Below are 25,349 nucleotides of genomic sequence, written 5' to 3'. Positions count from 1 at the left end.
TTTGACCTGGCAGTACTGTCCGCTCCATAATCGCAGTTGCGGTTGCTGTATTTGTGCAAGTAGAAATTAGGAAACGAAGAGTTTAATTACAATACAAAAATGGTTTCTTCCAGTATAAAAGATCTCAAACGGCTTCTGTGTTTACATCATATTACAAATATTATATTGGCTGTATCTTACGTCGTTACAAAAACAATGCAGCCTTTTTGTACATTTTTGCATCCTGCTTCGGGTTGTGAATTAGATTTTGTAAGTTTTTATTGCTATATTTTTGTATAATATTTATAATTACATTCATAAAAGTAAAATTGGATCTATTTAAAAATTCCGATCAAAATGAATATTTTTTAAATTCTAATATTCTGGGAAAATGCTTAATGAGGTTATTAGAAAGTATTTATTTTTTCAGTGGAGTAACTATTAATATTCAACCGAAAATACATTGGCTCTTTACATGTAAACAACATATTTTTAAGTACTCGATATTATGCAATTATTTAAAACATGAGCATCTGTAGAGGAGGGAAAATGAGAAACTTGCCCCTCCCAAGGATCGAGTAAAATATTCCACAAATTATGGTAAGATGTGAACTCTGGATGAGGGATTTGCCACCTTCTGGAGTTAGTCCTTTCTTGTACGAGTAAAAAAGTCAATAGAAACATACCTATATGTGTGACCCTTTTCTAGGTATTTGCCTCCAAAGGTCAGTTTTTACCATTAACTGGTATACTGTCTATGTGTGTGTCCTGGAAGTAGGCTGATTTCGGGGGGGCTGTATCTCATGAAGGATAGTTCCTTTGACCTCTTTGCTGCTATGAGTATGGTCAACAGCTCGCTCTGATAGGGTCTCAACCATCTCATTCAGAGGTGTAATTGTACATAAACAATAGTCATAAAAGTAATTGAGATATGTAACCTTATATCCTCAGCCATGGGGCACTTTGTGTGTCTTTTTGTGTCAATGCAATACTATATTTCAGTGGCGTATGGTGACATTTGATGATAGGGAAGTTGTGCTGGCCCAGGATAGAATCATTGGAAGTATTATACGATATTTTGGTGTATAGCATCCACCAGCTAAACTGTGAGGTTGATGCTCTGTAAAGTGCATGCACAAATGCTTATAATCTGGCTGCTCTACATGATTCAGATATTTTCACCATGGAAGCTGTCCCATATTCCACAATAGAGCGCTTTCATTGGGAATGTGCATATATGATTTTTTCACATATAGCATAGAAATTTGTAATAAGATACATAATGCATTTATAATAAAATATTAATTTTAATTAATTCAAAGTATATTAAAATATGAAAATAATTGCACAATATTGATTTATATTTTAGAAAATACAAGGGAACTGGTGCTTTCATGGATGGCATTCCACTGCTAAATTTTATAATCTGTATGTGAAAAAACCTAAAAAATTAAATAAATAAAATTAAAATTTATTGATGCAATTATTTCTCTCCAAGATTTGTTTCCTAGGAAATTTTTTGCAGATGCCCATGAGTTCAAAATATATTCTGAAATTATAATTTAACATTATATATGTTTAAAAAATAATTAGGACAATTGATTCAAATTTTGATTAATGATAAAAATTAAGGTATAAATTCTTAGCATATTTATTTAGCAATATAGCATATGACATAAAAATTTAGAAAATTTTATTAGTCATTTGCATTGATATATTACTCTTGTATGGTTTTGAAATTGACTATTTAGAATTGATTCTGAAATTTGGTCATAGATATTAGTGATATTGAGACTTTTCCTAAAGTCATCAATAGCTAATTGAGGAAGGTATAGTATTGTCATTACTGAGTTTCTTTAGGAAAATTTCGTTGAGCTTATCACCACTTAGATATGGTGAGCTTGATAACAATTCATGAGATGTGTGTAGAGTTGCTAACCTTTTTGTACAAAAAAAAAAGAAAAGACATTGCATAGACATTGTACAACAGAGAATGTAATAAAGTAGCTTGTTGTAAATATTTTTTGCATAACTCTAAATTATAAAACATTAACTAGAGTAAATATGGTTTTAAACTCAATGCTAGAATTATTACTGTTGCACATCATTCAATTAAGTCCCTAAATTTTACTTGTTTGTCTGACTTTGATGAATAGTCTTTCTCTTTATGTTAAACTAGTGAGCGAGAACAAGGAAACTATTATTTTAGAATAAGAAAATAAAATAGTACATCATCATCTGTTGGTAATATTTTAGAGATAATCTATACTAATATTATAAAGAGGTAAAGTTTGTAAGTTTGGATGTAGGAGGTAATCTCCGAAACTACTCATCTGATTTCAAAAATTTTTTCGTCAATATTTAGAATGGACCTTCAGGGTGGACATAGGCTGTATATTATTCCATTAAACATTCATATAAATTAAAAGATATCATCCAGGTAAGCATTATATTTTTGGTGTTGGCGGGTGGCAAGGGACAAGACATGAACATATATAAGATAATTGCGCAACACAGTCGTATGGTTGGCTAGATATGCAGTGCACGTGTCCGAACTTGTAGTATATAAAGTTGACACGGGAAACACATGCACATAAGTTTGCTTTATTCGTACTCTTAGTGTTAATGTTTGAATTTATATTTATGAATGATTCGAGAAGATCCAACTTATTTTTTGAATTTAGTAAACTAGAAGAACCCAGAAGGGGTTACGAAAACGTTCGTTATTTATCACTTAGTGATACTACGCACTGGTTAGTGGTTGCTGTGAATCTTAATTATCATTATCCCAGTGTGGTAAGCAGATATCTAAAAATTTTCTAATTAGTCTTGGAAGAAGGGGAACCTAATTCTTGCACTTGGTGAAAACGGGTAAGATCGGCTATAATCTAATGATCTGAATCTTTGCTATCGGTTTTGTTTGAGCAACACCGGGCTCATCTGCTAGTAAAGCATAAAGTTAAACAAACAATTAAAATTGTACTTAAAAAAGATTGGACAATGATACAGTTCAATGGGAGATGATTAGCAACTCTAGACATGTTACCACTCATTACTTATACTGTAAGCCTTTATGAATGCTTTTGGAGAATACAATGATTAGGAAAACTCTCATTATGTATTTTGAAAAGATCACTTTTCATTTGTATTCCACATTTTCTGTTTTTATATATCTTCATAACAAAGATAGTTACACTATATATGTCATTGAAAAATTTATTTATATTTAATTATTTATTTATTTTATACACAATTTGAAATTGCCAGACAGCAGATGATATCCACCCTTAATTCATGAAAATCCCAACAGTGAAGTACAGTTAAAACCAAAAAAATAACAAAAAATAAAAAACATGATTTATGTAAAAACTTGGTATATGTTAATCCATAAATATTTCAACATTTAAAAATTCATAATAAAAAATATAGTGAAGACAATAATTGGCATTACACTTTTTCTTCACACTAACCATTTAATAAGACAAAGTGAACATTACATTAGAGGTATTCTCCACCAATGTCTATGCACTGTTACTGTTATTCAGTCAGTTTCATATTACTGCAGCAAACCATTCTTTGGCACCAACTCTGGATAGCTGACTGAAGCTTGCTGTTGGAGAACTTCTCACTGCACACTGCCTTTTTCATTGTGCCAAACAGAGCATAGTTACTAGGCACAAGATCTGATAAATATGGTGGATGATGCAGTATGGTACACTAAAATTTAGGGACTCAATTGGATGACATTGTGCAACAGTGATAATTCTAGTATTGAGTTTAAAACCATATTTATTATCTAGTTAATGTGTTAAATATAATTTACAGTTATGCTAAAAATATTTACAATAATATAAATTTTCGTCTACAAGTATGTATCTTCTAATATCAGGACTTATTATACTGGCTTTACTGATAATGCTACAGAGTTTCACAGAAAACAATTTTTTAGGTATATTAAATTAATCAGGTATATTAAATAAAATAAAAAATTGTTTTCTGTGAAACACTGTAGAGTTTCACAGTAGCATTATCTGTAAAGCCAGTATAATAAGTCCTGATATTAGAAGATACATACTTGTAGACGAAAATTTATATTTGGGTAAGTCAAGGACATTGAGGCATTTTAATTAAATATTTACAATAAGCTACTTTATTACATTCTCTGTTGTACAATGTCTGTGCACTGTGGTGACCGATGTGGCCAAGTATTATTGTGTAGGAAAAGCACATCATGTCCCATTTCCTGGGATGAAGTTTCTGCAATGTCTTTTAGTACTGGTCATTGTTGATGCTCTCACTGGGGGCGAGCAAGCCAACAGCAAGATCCCCTTCTGATCCCAGAATTCAGTCATCATTTGTATTTTGATGAACATTCCTAGCCATGGCTTCCTAGATTGAAGGCTCCTTGCATGTTTTCACTCCCTGGACTGGAGTTTGTTCCAGCATTTTGTGCTAGAACCATGACTCATTGCCTGTGACCAGACACTCAAAGAACTTGACCAGATCTGTGCTGTACAGATTCAGCAACTGTTGGCATGTCTCCATATGCCACTACTACTGCTGAGTGGTGAGACAATGTGGAACTCATTGTCTACAGATCTTTTTCATCTTTAAATCCTAATGGATGATGGGATTCCATGTGAGAGATCTGTTGCATCCTCCAGTTCATTAAATGTGATCCTCCTGTTCTCCATTATCAAGTTAGGTATGTGCTAGATGTTATCTGGGGTTGTATTCTGGTCACTGTCTCTGATATCTCATCTCTCACAAGCTGGTCGCTGATTGGTTAATCATTTGTATTAGCCAATCAGCGACCGGCTTGTGAGAGACGAGAGACCAGAGATGGCCCCTGGTTTGCATGCACCTGCCAGCCACCTACTGCTTTTGCCTTTTTGACAATCCTTGCTGCTTTTGAACTGTGATATCCAGCAAAGTTTGGTTCTGAGACCTGGTATGTTGTTCCCACACACAACTGCTAATCTTGTATAGCTGTCCAATGCACCACTCTTTCACCTCACAGAAACCATACTGTTTATTGTTGTCCATCACTACCTGCTTTTACGTTTTCTCCACCTTGTTCATGAACTCATTTGTACACCAACATGAATGACTTAGCACCTTTTTTCTTTGCAATGCATCGACATCTATCAGCAACTAGTGCCTCTGTAGTCTGCATGCGTGCACTCACACACACACACATTTCAAACTGCTACTTTTCTAGAATTATGCAGAGGTGCCAATCATTTTTGAACAACTGTAATATAATAAATCATATCAAAAGATATAAGATTTAGCAAAATTCTATATTTTTTGACTTAATATCAATCAAATGCTTTTCAAAATATCTTTGCAAATAATGAAAGTTATATGGAGAAATATTTTTTAATGATTTGTTAATTTATATATACAGACCACTTTTGCTAATTCACTGATTGGCCTCTCAATTATTCAGCATACACTACAGTGGGATTACTTATGAACTTCCATTTACATGGAAATTTTAGTCATGTCATGTCATGTTTTCCCATTTACTCAGATTTCATTTTTGTGCTTAGTATTGCATGTTATTGTGATGTATTATTTGCCCAGCTGCTCCAGAAAAAATCAATACCAAAGGGCAACAAGACATGTTTTTAGAGAGGTTGTGGCTGAAGTTTTCATCTCTAAAACATGAATGTTGAATGTTGAGTGCTGCCATCTTGTAAGCCTAGAAGTTTGACAATGGCATTTGGAATGTCATCGGAATCATGCTTGATGTTCCAAATGCCATTGTCAAACTTCTAGGCTTACAAGATGGCAGCACTTAACATTCGACGTTCACATTTTAGAGATGAAAACTTTGGCTGCAACCTCTCTGTTCATTGTCTTTAGGCTTATACACACTAAGTAATCTGGTAGCCCTCTGTGCAAGGAATGACTAAATATGCATTTAGGACAATATGTCCCTCATCAGTTCTCTTTATTTTAAGAGGACCAATGAGGGACATGTCCTAAATGCATATCCTCCAGAATTAATGAAGTCTGTGTATCTATCTTCATTGTGTGTTCCTGTATGATTTGTTTTCTCAAGCAATTTTATGCTTATTCCTAATTAGTAATGCTAAATTTTCTGATAAGTTATTAAGTGTTTATATTGATAAATTAAGTATTTTTCTCATCTTATTTGTAGTTTATATTTACATACATTTACTTAGAATATGTGATTAGCAATCTATCAGATATCAAAACTGTCATCATTAGCTGTTAAAGTCAAATAATTGGCAAATATTGGCAACATTATTAAAAGCTAAAAATAAAGATGAAAGAATTAAATGAAGAACATATATTACATATATATTAATATTTTTGTGTAATAAATAACCTAATATATAGTTTGAAATAGATATTGTTAATTTTTTATTAGTACAAATTAACCAAGTAGCTAGTACAACTAGAACAATAATAATCTTGCATTTAACTTATATTCTCAGTATTTAATTGTCTAATTTGCATTTCAGTTCTTGAGAAAAGAATTAATTGTTTCATATATACATGAAATACACTTAATACTACAAGGTGTTTGGAAAGTCACCGTGCACTTTTCTAATCATATTTTTGCATTATTTCAAAAGAAGTGTTGCCCCTATGCTCATCAGATCTAAATCCACTAAACTTTTATCTATAGGGAACAGCAAAATCTGCAGTGTATCAAGATCGTCCGTGCATGCTGGATGACTTAAAAGCAGTGATAATAGCATTCATTCAGTCTTTCAAGCAAGCATCTGATAGTGGTGGTTAGAAAAAAATAAGAAGGATCCAAGCTTGTGTTGAGGCTAATGGCAGTCACTTTCAACATTGTTGACAAGACTATGTCTTGTCTCTAAAATTGCACTGCTGTAAATGGCTGCACACCTTAGAGGTACGAAGGAGTACATGTCAGAAGTTGCAATTTGGCCCAGAGTATTTGGTGTCTAAATCATGTGCACATAAAATAAACTTGTAGTTAGTCAGGAGACTGAGAACCAGGTCAAAAGAAAATATGATATGCTTGTAAAGTACTAATTAACTTTAGAGAATTGTGTTCAACGACACGGAACTTTGTGCCGGTAAAACATCCGTTAATCTAACAGGTACTTTACGCAGGTTTGCGGTTAGTATGCCAGGCCTGGACTTACGCATGCACCGAAATAACTGTGTATAAGGTCAGTAAGAAATCAAATATTTAATATTAACTCAAGTAAGGACTATTTACAAAATTAGTAACAAGCAAAAACAATTTATTCAATGATAAATTAACAATTCAAACAACCCGACAAAATAATGCAATCTATTTACTAACTTAGAACTATTCCCTTTTGGAACTCTACAATCTCAATCACTTAACCTAGGCTCAACAATTCTTACAAAACTAAGATCCTAACCGTTACCTCAATACAAGGAACCTTTATCCTTTAATCCACCTTCCTTTCTCTATTCTCAAAATTCACTCTCGATCCCTCTCTCTTGGGAAATAACTTCTATCACTTTGGAAATCGCCTCGATCGCTTCTGAACTTCACTTTGTTCGCTGCTATCTGGAGCTCACCTCAATCATCTTCTCTTGACTTGTACTGGCTTTATACTCTGAAGTGACGTCAAAATTCTGTCTGGAATCACTCCCCTCATTTACATACTTACATCTAACATTTAATTTTCATTCTTTTCCTGGCAGCCTGGTTTCCGAAAATTCTCGCTAACCTTTTACATTATTCTTTATTACATTTTTCAGGATGTTTAATTTAAGATGTAGCAAATTTCCTATTTAGTGCTTGTGGGGTGTCCCCCCTTTTCGTACTGTGCAACTTCTTTTCAAAACTTCTGCCTGGGAGCGCAAGTGCGCATTAGTTTCCCTATGGCGCTTCGTCTCGTTGGTGAGTTGGTTTTTCTTTCTTCTGTTTTAGTGATTAAGGTGAGTGGTGAGGAAACCTTCGTCCTAACTAAACATAAATCCCAAACAAAAATAGAATAAAAAGTAAAATAAAAATTAAATAAAAATAACGCTCAGACTCAGTTCCTTACATCTGAGACTGTTTCTACAAACAGGTGCAAGTGCGAGATTTGTGCTTGAGTTACTCACGCTTTCCAAAATAGTCTCATCTCAAAAATGACTTTGCCATTTTACTTGTTTGTAATTGTCATTCATATTTACCTCCTGTATTCCATATTGAAACATGTCTATTAATAAATATATAAGTGCACAGTGACTTTCTGAACATCCTGTGTAATAATAAGACTGTTTTTAAATTAATATATATAAAATTAGAAATAGTTTTTAAATTAGTAATTATTAAATCCAAAGTAGTATAATTCTAATGGATAATGTGAAGAATGCTTTAATATTTTGACTATCAACTAATACTTAAATTATGTAGATAAAAATTATCTAATAATAATTTATATTTAAGCAAAAAAATATTTGAATATTTCTGAATATAATTTAAAATAAAATATAATAAACAATTTTAATATTCATTATTGATATTTAGTTACTAGAATTATATTTTGAATCATTAAATTATATTCTCCCAAAGGTTGTAAATCATTCTCTAGAACTGGGGTTGCCAAACTTTTTTCACAGTGGGCCAGATAACTGAGAGAATGATGAGCATAGGCCGCATAACCATTTTGTTCAATACAGTATATTGAATACACAATAATAAAGATAACCAATATATTTATCATTACACAAACACAATTGCTACAGCAAGCTTGTAATTGCTTTTGTTGGAAACTTCATTGAAGGTACATGAAAAGCGCTGTTATATTCAGTATCGCAAAAAGTCATCAAATTTTTTATTTTGCTGATTTTCCTAAATATTATATTATTGTCAGATACAAAAATCAGATTGGACCAATTTTGGCATTTTTACTTACACTTATTTTAATTTTTTCTGCATAGTAAATTTATCTACAATCTATGATATTTCCATATAAATAGTTACATTTTAGCACATTTGTGGCAAAGTGCAGTGGTGGGCTGGATGAACTGACCTCACAGACCGTAGTTTGGTAACCCTTGCTCAAGAACACTAAAATACTGCTTAAAATTTTTGTAATCTGTCAAGAAATCAATGAAAGAAAATAAAATGCAGCAGAGTCTTCATTTTTCAACTATGTTGTTTAAAAAATTTTTCGGAGACAAGTTAAATTATTTCTCATTAAAAAATAAAAATAAAGATTATAAATATTATTGAATAAAAGAAATGATTTATTTCCTACTCCTGTTGGCTACTGATAAAATTCTAACCTTTGGAAGAGTTAATCATCCAAATACTGTCTCATTTTTAAAATGAAATGAATATAATTTTTTCACTTTTTTTTACAATTTTGCTTTTCTTTTATTAAAAAAGTTTTAAAACTTAAAAGTAATAAAATTAGTTAGAAATATATTATGAAACTTTAAAACAATAAGCATAAATGTTTTTTAGCCTAATCTTTCATTGACTTTATATATAAACTATTATTTATATAATGATGAAAAAAGTCATTTTCAATATAAATAATGTTTACAATCATTTGAAATTAATCATTTTATTTATTCTCATGATATATTTATATCAAATTGTTTAACTATAAAGTTTTTGTAACAAAATCTCATAACAGATAGCACAACATATAATTTTAGATATTTATTTTGATTAATAATACAAATGTTATTTTTTAAATAAAATCTCATAAAAGCTGGGAAAGTTATGCAATTCATTGCTAGATTTTTTGAAGTGGTTTACTAACAATATTTATAAACTACATATTTATGATGGAGTGTTGTTATTTGTTGTTAACAAATTCCATTTACTTTTATTATTAGAGTAAGATTTTAAGAAATAATCTGATTATCTTACTCTAATAATAATAATAATAATAATAATTCTTAAAATCTGTTTTTCTGTTGCATTTATATAGTTTAGATCTTTTTATGTTGAGTATCATTTGTATGTAACAATTTTTAGATAGTACTGTAGGTCCTCAGTTAAACAGACAAACTTTGTTGTAAAAGAAAAATTTTGAATTTCCGTCAGATGAATAAATTATTTTTCACAAATTAAAAGACAAAGTCGTTCTAAAAATATATATTTCAGACGATTACCATTTTTACAGAGTGTTCTAGAACAAAGTACAGACAGCTGGACCTTCCTTTTTAGGATACACAACTGCCTATATTTAAAAAGTTCCTTAAAAACACAAAAAAACCAGTAAATATTAAGAAAAAATCTTCTTTAAAATTGGAATGGTAAATCTTACGACATCTTGTTACTTCATCCTTATCCATTGGGTTTCTGGCTCTTTATCTACTGAGGATTAGCGCTGACAAATGTAGATTATGCCGATATCCCTCTGGTGACGAATTTACTGGTTTTTTTGTGTTTTTAAGGAACTTTTTAAATATAGGCAGTTGTGTAGCCTAAAAAGGAAGGTCCAGCTGTCTGTACTTTGTTCTAGAACACACTGTAAAAATGGTAATCGTCTGAAAANAAAAAATATTTGAATATTTCTGAATATAATTTAAAATAAAATATAATAAACAATTTTAATATTCATTATTGATATTTAGTTACTAGAATTATATTTTGAATCATTAAATTATATTCTCCCAAAGGTTGTAAATCATTCTCTAGAACTGGGGTTGCCAAACTTTTTTCACAGTGGGCCAGATAACTGAGAGAATGATGAGCATAGGCCGCATAACCATTTTGTTCAATACAGTATATTGAATACACAATAATAAAGATAACCAATATATTTATCATTACACAAACACAATTGCTACAGCAAGCTTGTAATTGCTTTTGTTGGAAACTTCATTGAAGGTACATGAAAAGCGCTGTTATATTCAGTATCGCAAAAAGTCATCAAATTTTTTATTTTGCTGATTTTCCTAAATATTATATTATTGTCAGATACAAAAATCAGATTGGACCAATTTTGGCATTTTTACTTACACTTATTTTAATTTTTTCTGCATAGTAAATTTATCTACAATCTATGATATTTCCATATAAATAGTTACATTTTAGCACATTTGTGGCAAAGTGCAGTGGTGGGCTGGATGAACTGACCTCACAGACCGTAGTTTGGTAACCCTTGCTCAAGAACACTAAAATACTGCTTAAAATTTTTGTAATCTGTCAAGAAATCAATGAAAGAAAATAAAATGCAGCAGAGTCTTCATTTTTCAACTATGTTGTTTAAAAAATTTTTCGGAGACAAGTTAAATTATTTCTCATTAAAAAATAAAAATAAAGATTATAAATATTATTGAATAAAAGAAATGATTTATTTCCTACTCCTGTTGGCTACTGATAAAATTCTAACCTTTGGAAGAGTTAATCATCCAAATACTGTCTCATTTTTAAAATGAAATGAATATAATTTTTTCACTTTTTTTTACAATTTTGCTTTTCTTTTATTAAAAAAGTTTTAAAACTTAAAAGTAATAAAATTAGTTAGAAATATATTATGAAACTTTAAAACAATAAGCATAAATGTTTTTTAGCCTAATCTTTCATTGACTTTATATATAAACTATTATTTATATAATGATGAAAAAAGTCATTTTCAATATAAATAATGTTTACAATCATTTGAAATTAATCATTTTATTTATTCTCATGATATATTTATATCAAATTGTTTAACTATAAAGTTTTTGTAACAAAATCTCATAACAGATAGCACAACATATAATTTTAGATATTTATTTTGATTAATAATACAAATGTTATTTTTTAAATAAAATCTCATAAAAGCTGGGAAAGTTATGCAATTCATTGCTAGATTTTTTGAAGTGGTTTACTAACAATATTTATAAACTACATATTTATGATGGAGTGTTGTTATTTGTTGTTAACAAATTCCATTTACTTTTATTATTAGAGTAAGATTTTAAGAAATAATCTGATTATCTTACTCTAATAATAATAATAATAATAATAATTCTTAAAATCTGTTTTTCTGTTGCATTTATATAGTTTAGATCTTTTTATGTTGAGTATCATTTGTATGTAACAATTTTTAGATAGTACTGTAGGTCCTCAGTTAAACAGACAAACTTTGTTGTAAAAGAAAAATTTTGAATTTCCGTCAGATGAATAAATTATTTTTCACAAATTAAAAGACAAAGTCGTTCTAAAAATATATATTTCAGACGATTACCATTTTTACAGAGTGTTCTAGAACAAAGTACAGACAGCTGGACCTTCCTTTTTAGGATACACAACTGCCTATATTTAAAAAGTTCCTTAAAAACACAAAAAAACCAGTAAATATTAAGAAAAAATCTTCTTTAAAATTGGAATGGTAAATCTTACGACATCTTGTTACTTCATCCTTATCCATTGGGTTTCTGGCTCTTTATCTACTGAGGATTAGCGCTGACAAATGTAGATTATGCCGATATCCCTCTGGTGACGAATTTACTGGTTTTTTTGTGTTTTTAAGGAACTTTTTAAATATAGGCAGTTGTGTAGCCTAAAAAGGAAGGTCCAGCTGTCTGTACTTTGTTCTAGAACACACTGTAAAAATGGTAATCGTCTGAAATATATATTTTTAGAACGACTTTGTCTTTTAATTTGTGAAAAAAAATTTTGAACTTTTTTTAATACACAACAGAGTGCACTAAAAAATTTAATCAATAAGTCAACATTAATTAACTCGATCAGTTACATTGCATAGTGTTTTGATTGATTAAAGTTTGGTTCCTGTTTTAAATTTCTTTTTATATTTTTAATGCATGTTTTTATGGCATAAATCACTCAATGTACATTATAACATAACAATAATAATAATAATAATTTATTCATACTTATACATTACGAGACAATGTACAGGATTTATTATAATGTTAAGTTTATTAATTTCAGAGCATACTGATTCCATGACAACATCAAGGGGGAAAAAATGCAAATGCTAAACTGATTAGAGTCAAAAATTTTTATTGGATAAAACATTTTTGGGACTCTTCTGTTCTATTATTAGACTCTTTAACGTTGACAACAGAAAATTCAAATAATATCTGTAGATTCCTATTCTTACAGATGATGATCTTATTCTAATTTTCCATTTTCAATATTATAGGGTCTGATGATAGAACAGAAGAGTCCCAAATAGTCTGATGATAGATTTTGCTCAAGCAGTGATTTATATACAGGGTGTTTCATAGCCTCTTCCCAAAGTTTTTTTTTGAATAACTTTTTTGAAAATTCAAACTTTTTAATGAAATTTTCAGCAAAGATAAAGATGAAAAAGGAAATTAATGCAAGATATTTTCAAAATGTCTGCCCTCTGTCAAGATGCAGTAGCGCAGTCTTTCTTGGAAATTAGCAATCACATTACTACAGGTCTGATCTGAGATGCCCTTCATGATGCTCTTGATGCTTTCTCTCATCTGACTAAGGGTGATAGGGTTATTCTTGAACACCTGGTCCTTCATGTATCTCCAAAGAAAGAAGTCTAGTGGACTCAAATCAGGACTGTAAGGTGGCCAGGCAAGGCTTTTACGGAAAAATCAAATGTTTTGTAGCAATGTGCTTTTGTGATAGAAGCAATTCCTTTTTTGCTCAAAGTGCCACCTACAAAAAATTGAGGCTGAAAATAGTGCGGTTCAAAAGTTATTCAAAAAAACTTTGTGGAGAGGCTGTGAAGCACCCTCTATATTGTAATACTAAGTACAGTATAAGTCATGGCTTGAGCAAAATCTAACTATTACAGTTTGATTACATGAGGTTGTGTACTTTAAGTAGATGCAAACTTTAATAATAATGAATATGTTGTCATACTTTTATTCATTTCATATAAGTTCATATTTTTTTGTAATGGAATATACAAGCATTAATTTAATTGATATTAAATTAATAGTTTTTTTTTATTTTAGAGGGATTCAGAGATTCTCACCTTTCTGGCTATTATTTTAGTTTTTAAAACAAGAAAACAAGGTGAGTTATGATAAAATGTTAAAGATATTTTGTAAATTAATAATAAATTTGAATTTAAGTTATAAACAGATTAGTGTAATTTAAACTTTACATAATTGTTTTTATTTGAATCTATTTAGTGCATGTTAGCAAATTGGTGACACAGTGGTCTTTAGTGTTGCTGAATAATTAGAATTATTATTGAGAGAATTAAACAATTTAATAGAGAGTAAATATTTAATCCATTTTCAGCTCCTTACTATTGAAAATAATTCTAAATGATTGAGTTAAACAAACACAATAATTCAATTTTGCTTTGTTAAAATTTTTTTAAAAATATTTTTATTTCATTTTTAATATGTTGCAATGAAGGAGATTGTTCTGAATTACATGTGGCTGATTTTGAAATTTGAAAGTTTTAAATTAAAAACACAGAAAATTCACAAATGTTAGGAATGTTTTGTTATAGAAGTGTCTTTTAATATAAGAAAAATATTTATATGCAATGAATTATATTATCTTAGATTAATGTATCTCATATTTTGTTTTATTAATAACAATTTTTAAAGAAAATGTATTTGACAAAACTTTATTGATTTTTTTCCACAATTGCTGTTGCAGTTCTGCAAAATAGACTGACTATACTCACTTTCTATTGGATATAATAGGAATCCTAAAATTATGATCAATCAGAATAATTATTTATTCTGTAAAAATTTTATTCTGGTTAACTTGTCTCTGTTCTAAGATCATTGCCAATTTTCATAAAACAGATTGCTTCAATCTACTTGTATAACAAATTGAAGTGATTTGAAATTTTTAAACTGATTTACAAAGAAGCAAGAATCTTCTGAAACAAGAAATTACCAAAAATTTTTTACGTTTGAACTGATGGTGTCAATAATTATGCAAACTAATTATTAAACTCTAATGATCAAACTAGATGATATATCAAAACACCTTTTTTTTTCTGTCACTTATTGATGTAATGTTCCAATTAATATAAATTAATATATTACTCATTGATATTTTATTTTCATTGTATTTTCCACATTAGATAATAAAAACTTGTATTAGTAAATGCAATGAATTATGAATTCATAGCTTTCTTTTAAATCATTTTTAACAATATGTAAACAATTTTTATTTATATGGAATTTCCCCAGTTTCATGCTTAGAATTGTAAATTTAGAAATTGGGAGCTCATATTATATGATCAATATGAGCTAAATGCATAAAATGTAGGTGGAAATTTGGACCTTGTCTTACATGTCAGTATATATAGTAATATCTTTTAAAATTTGCTAAATTATTTTCATTTTCAACTTGATTATTTCTTTTTTAATAGTTAGATAGTAATATCTTTATAAATTTCTGAAGTAGTAAGCATATTGCCAAATGATCTGCTTTATTATCCACCAGGCTATTTTAAGGCAAATAAATAATTAAATACAAATCAATATGGCTAGAAGTAGGCAATTATGCTGCTATATAGTAATTTTAATAGTTAGAAATAAATTATTTGTATTTAATTGTTTACTAGTCTTAAATTAGCCTGATTGCTAATCCGGCAGATCATTCGTTGATACAAATGAATTGCTTTATTGTTTGTTATACCAGTTTGTATGTTATAAGCATTCTTTAAAAATTAGATATTGATTTGTTTTTGCAGTATTAATGTAATTTTAATATGGTTTATTTTAAGAAAGATAAGATAGTTAATTTTACATATTGCATTAGATCTTTTAATTAATTATTTGAAATTACAATTTTTATTTATCAGGTGCTACAAGTATGGTGCCATATATATCATCAGCTTGTATGTATAGTAAAATTGCAAATATTCTACTATTTTTCTATGCTGATCCTCGAATGGGTGTTATCTACATACTATTATGTTTGTGTAAGTTATGCTTTACATAAAAAGTAGTTAATTATTTATTAATATAAATAGAAATTTTTAATAGTAATTAATTTAGTTTACTTCATTATTTCATACAAAATATTAAATCCAAACTTTAAGAGTAACACATACTTTTAAAACAAAAATTATTTTGTTTTAAAAGTATGTGTTAATCCTTATGTACCCAGATTTTGTGGACTCCCTGTATTTCATCTCTTTATGATGATGATGATGATAAAACATTTAGTTTCTAAATTTATAAGGAATCTATTTAATGCATCTATAATCTAAATATATGTATTAGTTAAAAAAATTAAAGAAAATGAATGATACAAGAATGAAATAATTTTTATCATACTTGTAGAATTTTTAATTAGACCATCCTTTTGGTAGAACTCAAATTGGATCTATTTGAGATGGTTTAGTTTGTTTGGAAACAGTGTGCAAAAATTTTTTTGCCAAGATTTCAATTAAACTAGTTTGACAGATATACAGATTAGAACTTTAACTTATTATATAACAGTGAAATTAGCTTGAACTCTTCATAAACATTTCATGAATAAAATTTTTAATATTTCAAAGAAGGTAAAATTAAGATTACATTTTTTTTTGCAGAACCATAAGTAATTGTATTTGTTTTATTACATTAAATCTCTCTCTTTCACACACACACACACACACACACACACAAAATCTTATTAAGAAAAAATTGTCTAGGCATAAATATTTTTAAGGTAGTTTATCTTATTTTTCCTTGTTTATAATTTCAGTACATCTATTGTTATTGCCTGAACCAACTTATCAGGGACCTGATAACATTGTATATTTTCATGGTCCACTTTTAGAGGTAAGTTGTAATTGAACTTAGAACATTTTCAAATGTCATAAAAGTACTAATAGTTAATATCAATATATAAAGTTTAAAATTTCACTTTTGAGTTTTAATGTATTGATAAAATTTTATTCAATTATTAAAAGATTTTTCTTGTTTCTTAATTTCTTGTAACAAATATATTATATATTAAGAATTTTATAAAAGTTATATATAAATGCTTAAAATTAAAAACTTTTGTTGTTTAATAATGCTTTAGATATTACTTTATTAAATTATTTTTAAGTTATCAATCAGATTACTGACAGATGCAGTGTATTTATTTGTAGTAATAATTTCTCTATCATTAAATAAGTTAGTCAAATAATTACTTTATAATTTTTTGTAAATTGTTAGTTATTTGGTATTAATAATAATTAAAATTGTTGTATAAACTTTTTATATTTGATTTTTCTCCCTAATCTAAATATAATTCAAACTTAAAACATAATAAAAGTAATATTAAGAAAAAGGCTATAACCTAAAAATTAAGCATCAGTTATTGATTTTAGCATTTTTAACTTTACATAAATACACTATATTTTGGTGATAAATGTAATTTAATAAAATGAGAAAAAGTAATTGTTTTTCTGTTACTGATGTTATAGGAAGAATTTCAACAAGACAAACATGTGACATGGATAATAACTTTTTATGCTGCCTGGAATCCATCATGTGTTAGTTTCGCACCAATATTTGCTGAATTATCAGCCAAGTATGAAATGATATTTACATGAAAATTAGTAATTACTTTATAATTTTATTTGACCTGATAAAATATTTATACAGGTAACCCCCGTATAACACGGCACTTCTATAGCACGGATTCGCTCTAACACGGTTCGAGAATTGGTACCATCCCCCGTATAACACGGTACTTTTATAGCACGGATTCACTCTGACACGGTTCGAGAATTGGGTAAAACCCTCGTACAACAGGAAATGTAATAAATTTTTACATACTTAAGTAATAATAGTTCACGAAAATTATTATTTTCGTGAACTATTAGTACTTAAGTATGTAAATTTTCTCTTCTCGCCTTCTGTCGATACACGTGGTCCTTCTCGAAACTTGTTTCAATGTTGCCAGATCGCGACGCTTCTGCTTCTGATGTTGCCGAATGTTTTTCCCTTATTCCATACTTGCTTTATTCTTCATAAGTGCTTAGCACCATATAAGGAAATTTATAAAGACCTTTTAACTAGAAGCAAGCAATCTAAAATTACATACATTTTGCAAAAGGTAAAGCATGGATCTGAAGATAATGCAGAAAAATGCTCAGAGGATAAGGATAACTTGCCAAAAAGAAAACGCTCTCGGTTAATTAATAGTGTTTTTAGTGATGACGAAGAAAACATTGTTTAATTTATATTAATATGTATCACCTAAAAAAATTTTTAATGAAGATATTTATCTTAATTATGAAAATATACTAGCATGTTTTTTAATTTTTGGAACCTAACCCTCCTTTTCGTATTAGTTCTTTGTTTCGTATAACACGGCAATTTTTTGGAACGTAACTACTGTGTTATACGGGGGTTACCTGTAATTGGAAACATTTTATTTAGTAAAATACTTTTTTAATATTCTTGTTTTTGAATTAATTATATTTGGCATGATTATATTTTTTTAATCTTTCAGTTATCAAATTACTATACTAATACATTAATTCTAGCTCAAAGCTCTTCTAAGAAAATAGTTTTTAATTAAATAAACAAAAATAAATTATTAAGTTAAAAATTTAATATGTAGCATTTTGAAATAAAATTGGTGGTGTGATCATGTAGATGTGTAAGTTATATATTGTCTGCAACAAGAATTTTGCAACCTTTCATCAACATATTATCTAAAGACACAAAATCCTATCATAAACTTTTAATAGGTGCTTTTTCTGATTTTTTTATTTGGTATAATAAAATAGTTTTTGTTATCATTTTCTAAATATATAAATATTGTAGAGGACATTAGACAAAAATAAATAACATACAAAGTAGCTACTGTGTTATTTAAATTTTACATTTTAAAAAAATATTTTATATTTATTTCCATAAATGTAATTATATGGATGCTTAACATATTTGAGTTTAATTTTCTTAACCTTCTAAAAACATCATAATGTAGACTTTGTAGCATCTGAAAAACAGAATTTTTGAAAGATTAACTATTCTAATACCTACAACATAATATTTTATCAAATTTTAGATATGTAAATATCTCATTTTCAAAATATTTAATATTAGTTAACTCTAAGCTCTGACTTTTTTCAATGTACCGAGAGATGATGATATCTTTATCCCTCACACTACAAGGAGAATTTGTTTAGCAAAACCAGTCAAACTATTTTCCTTTTGGCTAATTTTGTATGGAATGAATTAAGCTGATTTTGGCCAATTTTGTGTTTAAAGAGTTAAGAGAAAATTTCATATTTCAGAATTTTAATATTAAAATAGAATGTGTAATTACATTTTGGAAAATGAAACTGAATACTGATATGTTCTTAAAAAAGAACAAAATCCATTTCTGAATAAAAATCAGTTTGGTTTCCTGAAATAATCCAATTCTCCTGAAATACCTCTGTGGTAGTTGGCTTATTTTTAGTCAATAAAGGTTGTGCTTTAGGTGATTTCATAAAAAGTTGTGTGCTTGGCTCCATTCCAGCAATAGGCAACAAAATAAAAATTAATTTACAACTACAACTCTATTCTATTTTCTTTGGAATCAAAAAATCTGTCTGCAGTTTTAATTCTTTCTTTGTCACAAAAAGTTTTACTTACTTCAGTTTCCAACAGTGCCCCCTCCTGTTCATTATATTATCATATTTTTGTAGAAATCATTTGAATTTGTCATGTATTATTGAACCAGTAGTTTCAATGGTAGATTTATTTTGCTCTTGTACACTTAACTATTTTCAGTTCCATAATTATTTTACAAGTAGTAAATCTTAAAAATTAATGACTAATATTTTAAAAATTAGAATTACTTAGTTAATTCTAAATGGAAATGAAATTTTATTTTTTAAAAATTTATACCTGAATAATAATATTAACAGAAAAAAATAGATAAGTAACATTTAATAATTTATGTATTTCTCTGTTGTAATACAAATTTATCTATGATGGTCTAGATATAACTTAGATTATTATTAAGCTTTATCAGTATGTCATTTACAGTAAACATTAAGGATTTATCAAAACAGTTTTTGACAAACTGGCATTTGATGTATACCTTAGGTAAATTCTATTTCCATACAATTAATTTTTATTTATAAATATTTGTCTATTAGGTATTCTTTGAGCAATTTGAAATTTGGAAAACTTGATGTTACAAGATATCCAGAAATTGCAACAAGGTAAGCATGAAAAACTTTTATTAAATCTGTCTTTACAAATTAATAGAATGGAACATTACAATAAAGTTAGAGAACAAATTTATCATAATTTATCTCAAATCAAATTTAAGACAACTTTTACTTTCAAGCCAAAATAAATTTGAAATTTTATTATTTTAAAATAAAAATGTTTAAAAATTTTTGAATTATGTATGTTTTATTTACTAGATATTTATTTTTTGAATATAATTGAAGCGGAGCATTAGTGAAGCTTCTGTGCAGTTTACAGAATTGTGTTCATTCTCAAAATTTTATGGACTAATTTTGATAAACCATTGCTATTTTCCATTAATTGCAATGACAAATCCAAAAATATGATGAAAAAAGGAGGCCCGTGACTTTGTTTTCAAGAAATTGTAGGATTAAAGTGACAATGTCCATGCTTCCTGACACAATTGAGTGTGCCTAATGGAATTTAGACATGCCTAACAGAAATGGGGACCAAAAATGAGAAAAACTCGAACAAAACGATCAATGTTGATTGCTTTGTTCTTGGATCACCTCTTTGTGTTGGCAAGTGTAAAGATCTCCTTTTCCACAGCTTGCAAGTGTAAGGATCGCCTCTTTCTCTCCAGCTTTGCCTCAATTCTTTTGTGATACAACAAAGCTGGTGTTAGTGTATTTTTATAATTAAAAACAACCACTATACAAAGTTTTGAAATATCAAAATTTTCCAAGAGAATATTTGTACCTTTTGGGATTTTTATGTACAGTGGATGATAGGTTAACGAACATAATCCATTCCAAGACTTTGTTTGTTAACCGATTATTGATTTACCATAGATTTTTATCAGAATTTGATTAATTCGTTCTGGAAACTCTAAAAAATAAATAATTATATACTTTCTTACTATGTTTATTTACATGTAATAAGAACTAAAAGCATCTCCATTTTTTCCTAGATGGCACATTTTTATTTCTCAGATGTGATTTTCATTACTCCTTTAGCTGCTTGAGTCTTCTTGATTATATCTTTCTTAGCTAAGATTGTGCCTACTGTAGACTTGTTCGAGCCATACTGCCTAGCACTATCAGACATCTGTCCACTCACTACCTTGGCTGTTATCTCTTGCTTGTTTCTAAGGTGAGCATGGTTCTTGACACTCCAATCTTTTTAGGCTTCATAATAATATCAATGTATTTTTGAAATAAAAAGTTCAGAAAAGCACTCACAAAAATTCAGTGAACAGAAATCGACTAGTGCATGAAAGAATTATGTAAATGTGAGGCCTGAATGAAATTCGAAATTTTGGTGTTAAACCGTTATTGAATATCCAATACAACAGTTAAACTCTCACCTTTAGAAAATAAAAACTGATGCAAAACTTAACGAGTGCCCAACAGTGCAAAGACTATAAAAAATTATTTGTCAGAAAGGTAAACAAAAAGCTGGAATTACAATGGAGAATTTCAAAGTTTGGAGGAATAATATCTGATTGTTATCAGGTTGAGTGTCTTTCGCACTCCAAAAGGTTTTGAATTTTACCTGGAGACAAAGGAAAACCAATCAGTATTCATTATTTTATGTTGCTTCTTTTTATATTTGTTCTGTGAAGTGTTCATTGTCCAAACATAAAAATCTTTCATGAAAGTGTTTGTTATCTGATTTGTTTGCTGTCTGAACTGTTCATTAACCGATCACCCACTGTAAATTTATGGAATCAAAATTTGTATATCTTATTTATTTAATATTATTTTATAAATAGCAAAATAAAAATTTTCTTTAAAAAATCCTCACGATATTACTGGTGTAGAATTCAATAAATAAATAAGCAATTACCTATAACCAGCATTAATTCTCTTATAAACGAATGTTTTCTTCCATGTATATTCTATCCCTATTTATGATCCGTCCTGGCAAATATATTGGTGCTACCACACTTCTCAAAACAAAGATGAAGGAACATAAATACTTTATTCAAAAAGGTCTTTCCACTACAGCATTGGATTCTTATGTCATTGACAACGATGTCAGGGTAGACTTTGATAATGCATGATTACTACAACGGTGTGAGGACCAGGCCAGCCTAAAATATCTTGAACAGCTGGAGATATTTAAAGCGTTCAAGAGAGGAACAGCCATCAATTTTAAAGAAATGGACTTGCTGGTGGCTGCGTGGAGGGCATATTTTGATGTAAAATAGATTGTCATCAAGTTTACCTTTATAATTTATGTAAACATCAAATTTTTAAAATACAAAGCCATTTGAAAACTCCATTTTTTTAAAGAGCTACATTGAGCATGCACATATCTTCAAAACAGGCAACTTTTGAATTTTTGGAAGCTGCATTCTTTTCTTTAAAAATCCTGAAAGACTCAAATTCCAAGATTAAATATAATGTTTCTAGAAGATTGCTTTTTTCTTCCAACAATGTGAGTTGTCTGTATACTTTGATGACTTCAAAGTATATGTAAATAAACTTGTGTGATTGATTTCAATACTTACCTTTTTTTTGACATAAAAATGGAAAAACTATTATAGTAAGTTGCATAATGATTTGTCATTCTTTATTCTTCTGTATATAGCCAAACCCCATTATTATGTTATTGGTTTATGGAAATTCCACATTAATATGAAGTAAATTTTTGGTTCCATAGGCATTTCAATGATAATGATGATCACTATTTTGGTTAATATGTAATATGAAGCATATAGTCCATGAATTCAATGACAAAGTACACTGCTTTTAGCTTTTCCAAAGTCTCGCATACATCACCACCAGAGGTGTGTTTTTCGACTTTAACATAGCCACAATACTTATGATGTTAATGTTATTTTTATTGTCAATGCAGTATATGCCAACCTGAAAAATAACACACTTATAAGTTAGTTGGCACTTGGTGACAATGCTGAACAATTAGTTAAGACAGTTACATGCACATTGGAAACTGGAAATTAATAAATAGGATTGTGAGATTTCAATTAAAAATTTGTAGTTTTACAAAATAGTTCTTATTTTTAATTGCTTTAATAATGGAACAAACAAGACAAGTGAATTAGAATATTAAATACAGTAATTAGTTTGTAACTTTAAAATTAAAAATGAGCCATTTTCATTCAAATCCAAGCAAATAAATTATCTTTAAATTTGTGTTTGGACCAACACAATTTTATTTATTTTTAAACATCCAAACAAAATAAAACAAACTGAAAAATAACTGTGAGAAAATTTGTCCTTGGTCATTTGATGGTATGACGATTAATTTTTTTGTAAAATTTGATTAATACAAACTTTGTTAATATAAAGTACAAATATTTAAGTTCCTTCAATTTTGTATTTATAGAGTTTGACTATACTTTGTTATAAGTATTACCATTGTTAACTGTTGAATTTAAAATTTTTATTGAATGAATCAAAGATTTTATTCCACTGTTTAGAATATTTTATACATTTTTAAAATTAGTTTTATAAAAATGTAAATTTTATTATTTTAGATACTGTATTAGTACTTCAGCATTCAGTAAACAACTGCCTACTGTTATTATTTTTAAAAATGGAAAAGAAGTTTGCAGGAGGCCAACTTATGATCACAATGGAAAGTTAATTAAGTTTTTCTTTTCAGAAGTATGTATAATTTGATACTAAATTACATTTTGTAATATATTTTTTAATGAAAAAATATTATATCATTATTAATTTTGTAAGAAAAACTTAATGCAATATATGTACCTTTTCAGGAAAATATATTATCTGGCTTGGATTTAAATAATTTATATCAAGAACATAAAAACAATCCTCCCAAAAAGAAGAAAAATGAAAAACAGAGTATTGAAGAAAATCATCTTAAGTCTGAATAATTTTTTACTACACAAAAAGCAATACATTTCAGAAATATTCATGACAAATCATTTGAATATATTTTTCAATAAATTTAAAGTTGGAAAATATCATTCTTAAAAATATTGAATTAATGTTCTTTTCTCCTGGATATAGTTTTTCTGAATTATACTTTGTTTTGAAGTAAATTAAAAATGTTACATAAAAATTCATTTGAATCCAATAAATCTAAGTAAAATCTATAAAGATTATAAATTTAACTGTTTCATTTTTGAAATGTATTGTTTTTAAAAAGTTTTGCATTCAGGATAATAGTTGTTTTATTTGTTTTTTTCTTATTGTCTAAAAATTTAGATGTATATTATCAAAGCAGAGCAATCTTCTTTTTATTTCATCTGCTTTATAATGAATAAAATACCAAATTAAAAATATACTTTACTTCAGAAATATTATGTAGTATTGTACATAGTGTTTGTGGTTTGTTGTGAAAAATTATTTTGAATCTTCTGCTTTATTAACAATCAAATATATTTTTCAATATTAATTTTTCTAATTTCATGGTATGTGTAATCAGGAAATTTTTCTTTAAAAATGTTTAAATTGTTATGACATTCCTTATCAGAAAATGTGAAATCAGTGTGTGAATCTCAAATTCTTTCATAGTGATTGATTCCAAATCTTTAGTGCCAATAATTTAAAGTTGAATCCTACATGATTTGTAATTGTTTATCCATCAGAACTTTGCAAATATCTTAGAATTTAACTGTGTGTAATTGCATAAAGTATAATTTTTATTAGGCATGTAATTTATTTAAAATAAAAACATTTACATGTATAAATTACTGTAAATTTTAGATGTTAGTACCTTAAATGGTCAATAATGCTTCTAATAGGATGTCATTATTTGAATGTCAGCATTTATATTTATTGGAAGAATGGAGAAAGTATAATTACATTTTTGGTGTTAAAAGTTATATAATTATTATTATTGTTATATGCATTTACTATTTCAAAACTTCTACATTTTATACTAAATATAAATCTTTTGTTTATTAAAATGTCAAATGTCATTTTCCTAGAATTTTTCTGTACATTTTTAAATTTTCATTTGCATATTCTCTCTCGTTTTTTTTGATCTGTTGTTAGAGTAAAAATTATTATTTAAATAAATGTCTTATGTTTTTGTTTTCTTTCAGCGATATGAGTTAATTCAAAGATATATTTCACATTTTTCAAAAGAATTATAATTTACTTTAATAACAAATTTTGTTACACTTGTTTTATTTATGAATAATTAAAAATAGATTCTAAAATGATGTTTTAGAACACGGGTTCCCAACCTATGGGTCGCGACCCAGAAGGGGGTCGCGACGGGCTTTCTGTGGGGTCGCCAACTTATACAGTAAACTAAAAAAAATATTCACTATAATGCAATTTTTATTTTTAATAGTGTCTTGAAGTTTTTATTTTAATTTAAAAAAATATATTTCATATAATTTT

General features: G+C 28.1%; 1 protein-coding gene across 1 annotated transcript; it reads left to right on the top strand.

The window, feature by feature from the left end:
- On the top strand, positions 1-24,990 carry LOC111631009 (thioredoxin-related transmembrane protein 2 homolog). The gene is made up of 8 exons (XM_023375194.1): positions 1-249; positions 13,867-13,927; positions 15,690-15,809; positions 16,580-16,656; positions 17,289-17,395; positions 19,965-20,030; positions 23,507-23,636; positions 23,750-24,990. Exons 1-8 carry the CDS (start codon positions 100-102, stop codon positions 23,867-23,869), a joined length of 831 nt encoding a protein of 276 aa, XP_023230962.1. The 5' UTR covers positions 1-99; the 3' UTR covers positions 23,870-24,990.
- Positions 24,991-25,349: the final 359 nt, after the last annotated feature.

Source organism: Centruroides sculpturatus, unplaced genomic scaffold, assembly GCF_000671375.1.
Source record: "Centruroides sculpturatus isolate CEXI.00-Female unplaced genomic scaffold, Cexi_2.0 scaffold682, whole genome shotgun sequence".
In the NCBI taxonomy this organism is placed as follows: Eukaryota; Metazoa; Arthropoda; class Arachnida; order Scorpiones; family Buthidae; genus Centruroides; species Centruroides sculpturatus.
The sequence above is the reverse complement of the archived record's forward strand: the minus strand, read 5'-3'. Positions and strand labels throughout refer to the sequence as shown.